The sequence below is a fragment of the Notechis scutatus genome, chromosome 2 (genome assembly GCF_049901735.1).
Source record: "Notechis scutatus isolate UNSWTSFEM ecotype Mainland chromosome 2, rNotScu1.2, whole genome shotgun sequence".
Taxonomy (NCBI): domain Eukaryota; kingdom Metazoa; phylum Chordata; class Lepidosauria; order Squamata; family Elapidae; genus Notechis; species Notechis scutatus.
In genome coordinates this window covers 192180199-192193599 of record NC_142010.1, presented here as the reverse complement: position 1 = coordinate 192193599, position 13401 = coordinate 192180199, and the positions used below count along the sequence as shown (strand labels likewise).

The 13401-nt window shown below is 35.1% G+C and overlaps 1 protein-coding gene across 4 annotated transcripts in view; it reads left to right on the top strand.

Moving 5' to 3' along the window:
• Positions 1–3128: 3128 nt before the first annotated feature.
• Positions 3129–13401, top strand: part of CCDC171 (coiled-coil domain containing 171) — a 200773-nt gene continuing 190500 nt past the window's right edge. For 2 of the 4 annotated variants that reach the window (XM_087957657.1, XM_087957653.1), the window contains exons 1-5: positions 3137–3313; positions 5804–5965; positions 8066–8192; positions 11174–11348; positions 13105–13295. In XM_087957657.1, the coding sequence (XP_087813783.1) occupies positions 5925–5965; positions 8066–8192; positions 11174–11348; positions 13105–13295 (534 nt within the window). In that variant the 5' untranslated portion in view covers positions 3137–3313; positions 5804–5924. Of the gene's footprint in view, positions 3314–3378; positions 3508–5803; positions 5966–8065; positions 8193–11173; positions 11349–13104; positions 13296–13401 lie in introns of those variants that run through there. The other 2 variants (XM_087957656.1, XM_087957654.1) reach the window with 2 other exon arrangements.

The window sequence follows — 13401 nt, the reverse complement described above, 5'->3', positions numbered from 1 at the left end:
ATTAGACTGTATTGTAAAACCTGCTTCTAGGAGTCAAGATTATATTCCAACTATGACAATTAAAAATGGTTTTCCTTTCATTTTTCTTTCACTTATTTTTCTATCTTCAACCTTGAATCCTTTCTCCATCAGTTTCTAATAGCACCATCTTCAAAATAGGAAAGAGTAGAAGAATATACTGCATAGTTACTTAATATAATCCACATAATTGAGTCAATTGTACAGAGCAAGAAACAAAATAATATATTTTAAATTATTACTAATAAAATTGGAATCTGCACGTACAACTCTGGAATGGTTTGAATGCTTATTATTAAAAAATATATTTGTGCTTATATGTTATGTTTATAGATACATCCTAATCAGTGGATTTTGTAAATTGGTGAGACAACTGAGTAAATTTAATAATTCTATTATATAGACTACACTCTGGGAATATTGTTTCGGAAACTTTATTTCATTGTGTTAACTTTTAATGGGAAATTATAGCCTGGATTAAATGAATTTATATCTATTGTTGTTCATCTTGCTTCTGAAACAATTAGATATTTCAACAGCAATGATTCCCCTCTTTGTACAAGAATGCACTGAAAACCTATATTGTAATGACTATTGTGTTTGTTTAAAAATTAAGGTATAGCTAATTGGACAAACAGCATAGATAAATTAGATCTCCCAAAGAGGCCAATTGCCTTTCAAGGATATAAGGTGACCTTCATCTTATGCTTTCTTAATTCAAACTGGTAAGTAATTCCACACAATGTAAAGTTCTTCAGGTTGTAGAGTGTCATGTTTTTCTACAAATAGAATTGCCTTGAACACTTAATGGAAATATATTCCAGGGCATATAAAGTAGTTGCTCTGAGTCAAGGACTTCTTTATGAATGCATGAAAGTAACACAACTTAGAGACAGATGTCTGGTTGACTGGCTGGCTGTTCAAAAATAATTTTTTTTTGTTCTAAAATAGTCTAAAAATTATAATTTGCAAATATTTAAATTGGATTGTAATCACTATGGAGAAGTAGCAGAAGTACTTCTTCCCATATTTTTACAATTTTCATTTTATATCTGATTCCTCCAGGAATAGACCAGGAATAGTGGACACACTTCAGTCCTTAATTTGGGGGTTGTTCCTTTTTCTGTGACAACCTTGATTAAGAGACTAAGGTAGTCTCCTTTTAAAGATACAGTAGATTGTTATTTAAAGTCAGATATAAAGATGAAGCAATTTAACCATTATTTTAACTTAAGATTTGTTGTTTGTTAGCTCACCTAAACGCTAACTTTCCATACTGTTCAGTCCTGGGCAAAACAAATATTTTGAAGTTAATCCTTTCCTCTGATATAGACACAAGTACTTACAGGATGCTATAGCGGGCCAAAAATGGGTTGCTCCATTTGCAGTTACTTTTCCTTGTTTCTTTTTTATATTTCTCCCTTTCTTATATGGATGCATAAAATGAGTATACAAAGTACCACTTCTACAGTGGTTCTTATTTTGACTGGGCCACTGTGGATTTTTATTTTTTTCAATTTTGATGTGACTTGGTCAAAATTCTGGTTTCTAGGAAACGAGCTACTTTCATTTTTATTTTTTGAATATTTTATTAATCAGATTTATATTGCTGCCTATATCATACAAAATGATTTTGGGCAGTGTGCAACAATAGAATAAAATGACAGATAAATAAAAAATAATAATAACATATTAAAATAAGAATATTTTTTTAAAAACCCACAGTGTGCAAGAACATCAAACACAGTGGAGTCATTTACCATTATGTCTGTTTTCCAAGGAGCTCCAGGTCTGATGACATAACCAGCTCTTGAGGGGCTTTTGGTGGCAGGGTTGAAGCTTGCCTAACTTTGTGGGGAAATGGGAGAACGCTGTGTAAGGTGGATGCCATGGCGGAGAAGGCTATCCTCCTGAGACCCACCAAATACAGGTCCCTGGCCTATGGAACCCAGGACATGCCTTCTCTGCCAGAATTAATGGGATGGGCTGATGTAGTTGGGGAAAGGCAACACTTGGAATTGGGCTGGAACCAACACAGCCCATGAAGCAGAGATATATGTGCTCTTCAAGGAGCACGCATAACAGCCTGCAACTCTGCATTCTGCACCAGTCGAAGCTTTTGGATACTCTTCAAGGGCAGCCCCATGTAAATAACATTACAGTGGTCCAATCTGGAGGTGACTAGGGCCTCCTGATCAAGGAAGATGTACAACAGATGCACAACATGAAGCTGTGCAACACTCCCCCAGCCACAACTGCTCTTTGAGGAGTCTAGGACAGAGCTGTCAAATTCCTGGGCTGGATACATCATACCCACACCCGGTTTAAGCAAAGGGGGAAAAAAAAGTTGTGATATGTCAGGTGACACTGCCATGACGACCTGAGATAGACATCCCTGATCTAGGAGCCCAAGACTGCGCCAAGTCTGTCTGGGGCAATATCACTAGATCAGCATCTAAGATCACACACACAAGCAGATCAAGCTAGTAGTATTTTGTGGAAACAGTGTAAGACCGGAAGAGAGTTAACCATAGATGTTCTATTGGGTGTTTGCAATATACTCTCTTGAAAAGTAATGATTTATTGTGGTATATGGATTCAGTGAACAAAATTCACTGTTTATATACAATTGTAATCAAATGATAGACTGTTGTATGGAATTGCAATATATTATCTAATCAAAGATTCATTTTTTATTTTGAATATTACAATTGCGATTTAATAAACATGAATTGCAATACGTAAAACAATTTGGAAATAAATTCCACTGAATTCAGGAAGCTAAACTTTTAGTATCCCTGCACAGTATAAAGTGCTTAGGACTGCAGAGACAACTACGCATCTATTTTCCTTCCCATCCATTATTAGTATTAAGTTTGTCAACCCGTTAACAGCACCTATTATTTCTTAAAGCGGCAAACAGAGCGGGAGCAAAGTGTTTACGCAGCACACTCCTTTAGCGCATGCTCTGTTTAGCGGATTGAAGCAAACCGAGGGCGGGCGAAGAATCTTCCGGTTTAGAACGTGTTACGTCACAATTTCACATTCTTCCAATGGGTAGTCTGAGACCGGAAGACAACACAAAGCCGCTGAGCGAACCGCTGGTTGCTCTCTAACCGGAAATCACCGTTGTAAAGTCAGTCAGAAGTTAGCATGAATGTCCGGGCTTTCTCGTTACTCCCTGGGTCCTAAAGCCCGCCCAGAAAAAAAAAAACCCGGTGCCTTGCAGATAGTTCATATCCGATAGCTTGGCGATCTCATGATTGCTGCTTTCAAATACAGGCGCGGCAAACAGGTACGAAGATGGGGAGGGCGGCAGATTTCGACCGTGGCGTTACGGTAGATCGGTAGGAGGGAAGAGTTGGAAACCAGGAGGAGGAATGTTTGGCTTGAGCTGGAGAGAAATAGACAGACCGAAGATGTATTGCAGAGCCCCGTCGTTTAATCCGGATTGATCAGGGAGGTGTGAAACAGGGATTACAAGCAGCGGTAAAACCGGCAAATTCTCCAACGGTTGTTGACCTTAGAAGGAGGAATACTCGTTTTATAGGAAGCAGGATGAAAGCATTCGAAATTCACTTGTAGAGGCTTTCCTAGCCCCGAGGCGTGAGAAAACTATACGTGAGAAAACTTTACATGAGAAAACTGCCGCTTGTTGAACCCTTTGCAGTTTTTCTGAAACTATCAGTGTTAGGGTCTTAGGTGCGACGAAGTTATCTCGAGTCTTAGCCGATGTGATCTTGCCCTATATAAACGATAGAAACATACACATGACACCTTTTGCTTCTCTTTCAAATGTGATTTCCTTCCTTGGTAGATGGTATAAAATCTTACCCCAGTTGATTTAAGGATGGTCCGGATTTGTTTCAACCATTTAAAAATAAAGATCTGTTGCTAAGCAACTTGAGCACAGGAATGAAGCTGGGAGCACCCTGATGGCAAAAAGGAATGAGGTGGCTCTTTAACTGGGTATGATTTTGGCATCTGTCTACATTAGGGAGAAGGGATCTATCCACAGTTCCACCCTATCAGCCCTTTGAGGTTAGTTGGGCCGGGAAACAGACACCAAAGATCCCAGAAATGCCACTTTATTGTTGCACAGTGTAATAACAGGCTTGCAAATTTGATATATTCACTCCCCTTCTCTGCTGTCCCCCAACACCAAAGAGGATCAGGGTGGAGCAATCTTGAGTTCCTCATTCCCACAGCAGCTGTTCATATACTTTCCTCAAGGCCATCTTGTACTCACACACCTTGTACTCACACACTTTATATCAGGGTTGCCAAATTGAGTTATACTTTCCTTGAGCGGGTCCAGAGAGAATCTAGGGAAGGTATGAAGAATTGTTTAATAGTTGTACATTGTTACAAAAAAGTCCACCTTTTCCAAAGTTTTATGCTATTGTTTTAATTGTTCATTTGTGTTCATTTTGATATTTGGATTTTTAGGGGAAGCATGGACATCAACACTATATTAAAGAGAGGTATGGGGCAAAAAGTTTAAGAGACTCTTTTGCCTTTTATTGACAAGAGCCAGACGGTTTGTATGATCCAGAAGACTTTTATTTAGATATAGTTTTGGGGTCTTCATTCTGGGTTTGAATAGATTATGGTAGCAACAAGGAAGTCAAAGTAAATGTCTTGCCACAAATTCTAGAACTACAACTGGCTTAACTGTAATCAGTTATTTAGGTGAAACAGAATGAGTTGGTTTGGTGGATTTGCTTTTTCCAAGTGAAAAAGTCTCTAACACAATGTCCATTAAGGGAACTGTTTTTGCTGATTCATCTGTTAAACAATCTAGTGATAGTTATCACTGAATTCCAGTTTACTGCAAAAAAATTTGAACAATTGCAGCCAATATACTCCAAATTGTAATCCTTTAGAGGTACTGACCTCAAAATCTCCAACCAGAAGACAGATAGGGATAATGGAAGCTGTACAGCTGGATGACATGATGGCTCCATCACTGGAAGTTTTTAAGAAATGATTAGAGAGCCATTGGTCCAGAATAGTATAAGGTCTCCTGCTTGAAAAGGGAGTTTGACTAGAAAACTTCCAATGTCCCAACTCTTGTACTATTCCTGAAAAGTTGGGAAAAGCTGCTTTAGACATTAATTTTTAACCAGTGAATTGGGAGCCCTTGTTGAATTGCGTTGCCACTATGGATTTCTTTTGTTGCTTTTTCAAGCTGAACAAAGGGACTAGCATATTTATATTATTTCCCAAATTTATATCCCATGTTTTCTTCAGGACTCAAAGTAGCTTGCACCAGAATCTGCATTTTATCCCTATGACCTTGTGGTAGGTAGGTCTAAAGGAGCAAGTTCCTGTTTTTAAGGATGGTCTGTCCAGACTTGATCCAACATTTTAATTTCTACACCTACATTGGTTGTAGAAAATTTATTGATTGTAGTGGCAAAATGAGAACATTAGAAACACAACCTACTATTCAAAAAGGTACTTCGGAGTGCATCCCAAATGCCTATTATTTTTGGAAATCCGTCAAAATTTATGTTTTTTCTTAGGCCTATTTTTTATTTCTTAAGCTGTTTCTTAAGCCTATAATCTATTTTTGTAACATGAAGATGAGTGGAGATGGAAATAATGACATTAATAAAGAAATTTAAAGTTCATGTTGTGACTCTTTGGATTATTGCTGGCTTCAGTAAACTATTGGGCATATACTTTAATAATAAAGAATTCTATAATTTGTGATTAAATCCAAATATATTATTGCAAAAATGGTGTGACTGAGATATTTATTTAAATCTGTGTATTGTAGGTTTTAATGTGACTCAAGAAATCGGAAAAGAAGTGATGTTTGAAATCTTGTGGTGCAAACAATAATACCTATGAAAATAGCATTGTTTGTTCAGAGAACATAAAGTAGAAAATTAGTTGTAATGGATTCTCAAGTGAATTACTCAATCTCTGAAATGAAACGGTGAGTTTAATTCTGATAATTAACAAAGAATACAGTTATGAAAATTTCTGTTCTCTCTTTTGACCATGTAAACTTCTGCCATTTTCTAATTCTATCATATGAAATTTCTAATAGAATGTTAACTGTAGAAAAATACATATTTGGGGAAAATGTTTAGTACCAGGTGGCAATTGAGGATGTACAAATCATGCTGTTAATACTTCATACTTTCAGATTTCACAGTTTGAAGTAATATTACGATAGCTATCAGATAATTAGCCCATCTATAGTGCAGGTATCTTAGTGGAAATTCAGCTTTCTGTAGGATTGTGTTAGCTTACTGTAGGTGCTTTTCAAAGTAACTCCCCATACCTGCATCACAAAATTGTTAGCAAGTTTTGGTTGGAAATAACACACAAACATAGGATTGTGCTATAAATGAATACAAGACAACATCCCTTGATAAAGCATTTCTGCAATCCCTTTAAGAATAGCAAAATACTGATATACACACATACATATAAACATATATACTTTACCCCTCACATGCATACATATGATTTTGATGGTTTTTCAATCCAGTTTTGCTAATTAACAAAACATCACTAATCAAAGCAAAAGGATAACTTATTTTCCAAATTCCGTATTTTACTTACCAAATACAATGGCAACTGTTAGGATAACAAAAATTGATAAAAAAAGTGCAGCTTCCTTCCTAATGAACAGTACCATTTCAACTGTGAGATTGAAATTATTCAGAGAAGTGTACTTAGTCCCCTTCAGAAGTTTGCTTCCATTTTCTCTTCAAAATGTGATATTTAATGAAATCTTTTTAAAACTTTGTATATTTGCCTACTGGCAAGTTTTTTTTTTTTAATGGGGCAGCTTGGCTTTTCCTCTTGTTTTACCATGTTTATATTTGTCTTTTCCTGCTTACTATCATGTCATATCTGTATCATTGTTTTTATCCCTGAATTGTTCTGCCAATCACTTCCTATGTGATATGAAAAGTGGATGCAGTACTTTCAAAAGTTGTCTAGTTTTCCATGTATGGTATATTATATAAAATAAAATGGGTATTTTATCACACTTCCTCAGCTGTCAATGCAAGGAAAAAAACACTTTGTTATTCCATTGGAATGGTTACCATAGTTACCTCACTAACTTAGGTACAAGATTTCATTTTGTTTTGTGAACTTCTCCCTTTTATTTCAGAAGCTGAATGAGGTTTGTGAATTAAGAATTGTATGCAGTTTTCATATATTTTGTATTTTGATGCCTAAAAAGATAACATTAAGAGAGTTGTGTGTGTGCATCTTCCAGTAATTATGAATTAATAGTAATTAGAGTTGAGGCTTGGTTCATCAGGGTAAACTTATTTTCCCTTGACATCAAGGAGGCCAGTCAACATCTCCCTCTGTTTCTCATTAAATGAATGTATGGGGGCTGGCAAAATGCAAAACATCTATACTTTAAAAGCTATGCACAGAAAATATTTTATTCTGTTGCAGTCAACATGATAAGCCGTTCCTCCTGGACTTTCCCCTTCTACAAAATTATTAGAACTGCATTTTTAATGAACAATGCTGCCATATTTTTCTAAGTAGAGTTGGAAAAATGCTGGCTGAACAAAATAAGTGTTATTTTTAATTTTATTTCTTCAAGAGAGAGAATGTAACAGATGTAAGGTTTGAAAGGGATTGATTTTATTACGAGAAGCATAATTTGTGCTTAATTTATTTCTACCCTACCTTCATTTTTCAGGGTGACTCACAACCCTTCAAAATATATTCATATAAAGCAGAATTTTTAAATCAGTACATTTAGCATTAAATAACAAAAAGTTGATAATCTTTAAAATGTCCTTCAGTGAAATGCAGATGCAGATGTAGGTAGCTTTAGATAGATACATTCTTGAATTGCAGGGGTTGTGAACTGGAAGCAAAACAGTTCCAATAATAGCCACCTCCAGAGTATATTACCTTGGAAACAAATCTTATAAATTGAGTGGGACTTAGTTCTGAGTAAGAAATTCAACCTTGCTGCCTCGATTATTTGAAACTTCAGAGCTGGTATGACTGAGACCATTTGTAGTGAAAAGTCCTTGTATTTTTAAAACAGGAACTTTGGAAAGACATTTCTCCACAAGCACAGTGAAGCTGATATGGAAACAAAGGAAGATCTGAGAAGGAAACTCCATCAAGCCAAGAAAGATAAACTTGACATAACTGCTAAGCATAATGCAGAGGTAACAATTTCAATGCTGTTGGGCTGTGTGTTCAACATTCTTACACAAACTACTCATCCTGTTGATGTTGATGGATGGCTTTCTCCAACTTGCCACATTTCTGATGTATCTAAAGAACTACATCAGCCTTCATAATGCTAATGAAGGGATTTGTATTAGGCCTGTGCACTCTTGGACCCTGATTTAAAATAACTTATCTAAATCTTGTTCCAGTCCAGTCTTTGTGGTATTAAAACTATTGCAATTCTTAGAGCAGCTGCAGGATTTTTTTATTTTGCAGGCTTACACAAAAGCCTAAAAGAGGAAGCTGCCTTAGTGAGTACCAGAGGTACTGTGCTTCATGAGATCCAAAACACTTTTAAGTTGTAGTCAGAACATGGAAAGCCATATTTAAGATTCTTCCAAATGTTTCTTTTTTTTTTTCTTTGATTTTTTCCCATCTCTTTTTTGTTAATGAGAAACCAGAATATGGGTATAATTCTTAAAATTCTCATGAGGCAAAAACTTCATTTATTAAAAAAAAAACACCCAAATGATAGGTTGTATGAGATTAAAAGAAATCAATAATCTACTTTAGTGGGGTCTTCTAAGTTAGATGTGGTTCTAGCATTTTTTAAAATTGTTACTTAATTTGCTTTTCACATTGGCATGCCCATCAAGAGTTAGTTTCTAACATAACATTTTTATTGTTTTTTATTTATAAAATGGTGTTAATAAAATTTGTTTTTATTATACAATGCATTATGTTATTTTGGTACAGCGGTATTTTATACAGTGTTGACTAGAGATTCATAACACTCTAAGATATAAATGACTTAGACTATTAAAAAGAAAAAGAAACGGCATTATATACTGGTGTAGGCTTTCATGACCGGTATCTGTTGGGCAACATTATGCTTCAGGGTTTAGAGATTGTGGTCTAGAAAACAGATTTCCTGATGTTTCACTGGGAACTCCACAGGTGCCTTCCACAGTTGCCAGGAAATGTCAGTCAATCTGTTTTCTAGACCACAATCAGTAAACCCTGAAGCCCATTACTGCCCAAAAGATATTAATCAGTTCAAACTGTGTAAGTTGTTGATCTTGATAAGCATAGGATTATTTAGCTTTTACAACCAAAGCTGAATGTAAGGGGATTGTTGTTTAAGAAATACAAGTCAAAAATTCCATTAGGGCTTGTGGAGTAATTATGTGTTCAATGAGATTCCTGCTGTAATTTCCATCTTGCTTGTAATATAATTCCTGTTGGACTTGGAAAGTGGCTGGAGATAATGCATTTCTTCTCAATTGATGAAAAGCCTGAAGGCTGCATGCAGCTTCCAACTCATTGAGATTGTTCTGCAGAAATTCAGCAGCAAAATGAGGAAAATTTGATTTCTTGATTTTTGCATGTTTCCTAGGCTTTGAGGTGGCTTTAAATATAGGACTAGAAGCTGTTTGCCTCTCTGAGACCTCCTATTCCTACCTTTAATCTTCCTCATGCAAAAAAAAAAAAACCAACCCAGAAAAAATAGCTTCAAAAAGCTACCTATCTTCTTCCTTCACAAATATGAATTGGTAATCTCCCACAGTCCTTATAAAATTGGGGTGCTAAGATAAGCTCACCAATTTTCAAAAGTGGAATATTTTAAAATAAAGCAATTTCCAATGTTATTTTATGCTGAACTGCATTGCAGTGATGATTGCAAAGTGATCATGCAATAATCAGAATATAGGCCTGGCTGGTAAGTTCTTACTTAACATTAAAACTGCAATTGGGATCATTGTAAGCAATGCAATTGTTAAGTGAAACATCACATGACCATGTCCGACTTATGATGCCAGTTCCACCATGGTTGTTAAAAAAATCACTTGCAGTTGTTCAATGCAGCCTTACGTTTACTATGACTTGTAAATTAATACTGGCTCCCCAATTCACTTTACTTAATTCAAGGATAGTTGCAAATCTACTTTTTCAGCACTGTGGTAAGTTTGAACAGTTGCTAATTAGGTAGTCAAGGACTACCTAAAATGATTTAGAGCAGAAAATGAAAATAATAAAAGAGTTTTGATGTGCAAAGCCTGTCTTCCATTGCATATGAGCTACTGTAAGTCTCATTTATTCAACAATGAAAAAACACTTCAACAATTAACGAACTTAAAATCAGCTAACAAAGCAGCATTCAAATGAAATGAACATTTGAAGTGAAAAAGTTATGGACATTGTGAGTGGAAGTATGATGAGTTTCATATAAACTTTGTGGTAATTCAATAGATGTTGACTTTCACGTTCTAATTTTCAGAACTTGAAAGTGAATTGTGAAGTTGCTGGTGGTAATAGAAATGCAGCAAAGACCTGCATCCTGATGTTAAAAGAAGCTATCAGTGAAAGTGATGAAACAGCACAGTAGATCCTTAGCTTTGATGGCACAGAATTGTCCTGGAAGAGAGCTTCAGAAAGAATATACACTTCCAAAGAGGAAAAGACAATGCAAGCTTTTATGGCTGTGAAATATCAACACATGCTTTTGTCTGGAGCTATTGTAGCAGGAGATGACAAATTAAAACTGTTTTATCATTGGAAAACCCTTTTGCATTTAAAGGCATTATAAAGAGTATCCTTTCTGTGCATTAGTGTTCAAATCCAAAAGCTCAACAGCTTTATTTCTAGACTGGAGATTCATCAACTGTTTTATTCCCGACAGGGAAAAACACTGCAGAGAGGAGGACATACAATTCAAGATTTTGTTTTGATTTTTATGGATTTGTAATGTTTTACAGTAAATATGTTAATTTCCAAGTAGGTAATTTAACAATCATGTAAAGGCATTTTGGCATCATAATAATAGGTGAAAGGAAAAAAAGGAAAATTTTCACAGACCCTTCAACCCAATTCGTTTCAAGGCATCTGAGTTTAAAGAGTTACAGAATATGAGTATTCAAAAAAATGATGTATGAGTAACCTGTAATTTTTTTTAAAAATTTTTTTATTTCATTTATAGCTGTCAAATTATGAAAGCCAGATTGCAAAACTGCGAGCAGAAGTTGAGAAGGGTGAAGCTGTCCGACAAAGTCTGGAGTATGAATTAGCTGTAGCAAGGAAAGAAGTTGGTATAGAACGGTATTCATCAGAAGAAAAATTAGGCGGAGCAAACAAACAAATAGAACAGCTGCAAGGTAAAATTCAGAACATTTTCAATAATGAACAGATTTGTGAACATTTCTTCTGTGAACATAATTCAGTAACCGTGTTCTCCAGGCATAAATAGGGAATTATTATTATTCAGGTTATAATATTCAGGTCTGAATCTCCTGGGTCTTTTGCATTTTACTACCAATACTCATTGTTGTGTTAAGATCATTATTATGTTCCTTACTTAATTTCTCAGATTTAGAGTTTTTAAACTGACGCATTTTCATAGTCAGTTTCATTGATTCTGAACTTAGAGTCTATTTTTGTATAAAATGTAATGTAATATTTAATTTGTAACTTCTACATTTTTGCTTGGTTAAAAAGAATTCTATTTGTATCTGTGATTCATTTTTTTGATTTTATTTTGTTTTCTAATAGCAGGTGCTAACAGTTTAGAAAAATGATTCATAAGACTGACATTTGTAATATCCACATTTACTACATCTTATATATTTAGTAATATTTTATTACCCATCACTAATATCTCTTATACTTTAATGCAGAAAATACATCAGAATTATTGTTTTTCTTGGGCCCTGATTCTAACACTTCATTCCATTCCTTTTTCTTTTTTCTTGCTCATGTTTAATAGAGTAATATTTATAAGTAGCTTCATGGCATTCTATGCTTTACGTATTTCAATTTCTACATGCTTATTAATTTGGAAATATTTCTGGATTTCTTAAAAAAATTCTCAGTAATCTCATTTTTTTTAATAACAAGAGAGTGAGTGTCTATATAAATTTAAGATGGGAAAATATTTGGTCCCAAAGTCCTTGCAGAACTGGTACATAATTTTGAAATTGTTGTGATTTTGTTGAATGTTTATTACTATGTAATTAAAAAGATATTAACATGATAATTATGTTGTATACTTGGCTGAATAGCAGCTTTAAACTAGTGGATTATTTGTTTTCCAATTATAATAAACTGATGCCAGTTAAGCAAATTCATAATTTACATACAACTAGTAGCATTTTTCCTTCCTTTAAATTTACTCTTTTCCAAACATCAATTAAATTTTCATTTTTTTTCTGACCAATATTATCTGTTCCTACATTCCTGCAATTGTTTAATGTAGAATGTTTATGTAAAAAAGCTACATGTTCCTTGTTAGAGCTGTAGATTGGCCCCATATGTGTCTGTCTATTTTACTATGTTCTTGATAAGACATTGCTGGACAATATCTGTCTAACACATCTTACTGTCAGCCTTGGCCACTTAGGTAGATACCTGTGGTATCTTCAAGATTCCTTGCTCCTACAACAACCCTGTGAGGTGGGTTGGGCTGAGAGAAAGTGACTGGCCCAGGGTCACCCATCTGGCTTTCATGGCTAAGGCAGGATTTGAACTCTTGGTTCTCCTAATTTCTAGCCTGATGCCTTAACCCAGAGGGCTCCAAACTTGGCAACTTTAAGACTTGTAGTCCACAAGTCTTAAAGTTGCCAAGTTCGGGGACCCCTGCATTAACCACTAGATCAAACTGGCTCTTTTGTGTAACAAACATGTATACCAAAACATCTTCATTGATAGAAATGGCTTTTTCACCTGTTTTTTTTGTGTTGTTAATGTAAAATGGCAAATTTGAAAGGATTGTTGTTTTCAATAGAATAGTTATGGCAATGTTCACTGTAAAATCTTTGGTTTGTTGCTTTTTGCATATTGTTGGAGAAGAACCTATACTACTTTAATACAGATTTTAATTGTATTTGAGAATCACCTTGCATGTCTTTTCAACAGAAACCATCAGAGCTCTTCAGCAGAAATTGAATGAGGCAGAGAAAGCATTTCACATCAATAAGTGTCAGTGGGATGAAAAACAGCGAAGATTGATCAATGAGTTATCAGAAAAGGAGTTGCTTATTGGTACCTGTCATGCTGAATATGAAACCCTTTTGAAGGAAAGGATGAGATTGGATGACATTTTGAAGGTAAGCCTTTATTTAGTGGTGTCTTCAGGAAGTTCAGGAAGGATGATGATGGTTATCATTGGAGTTCTATACGGTCAATGTTTCTCAACTTTAGACCACTTGAAGA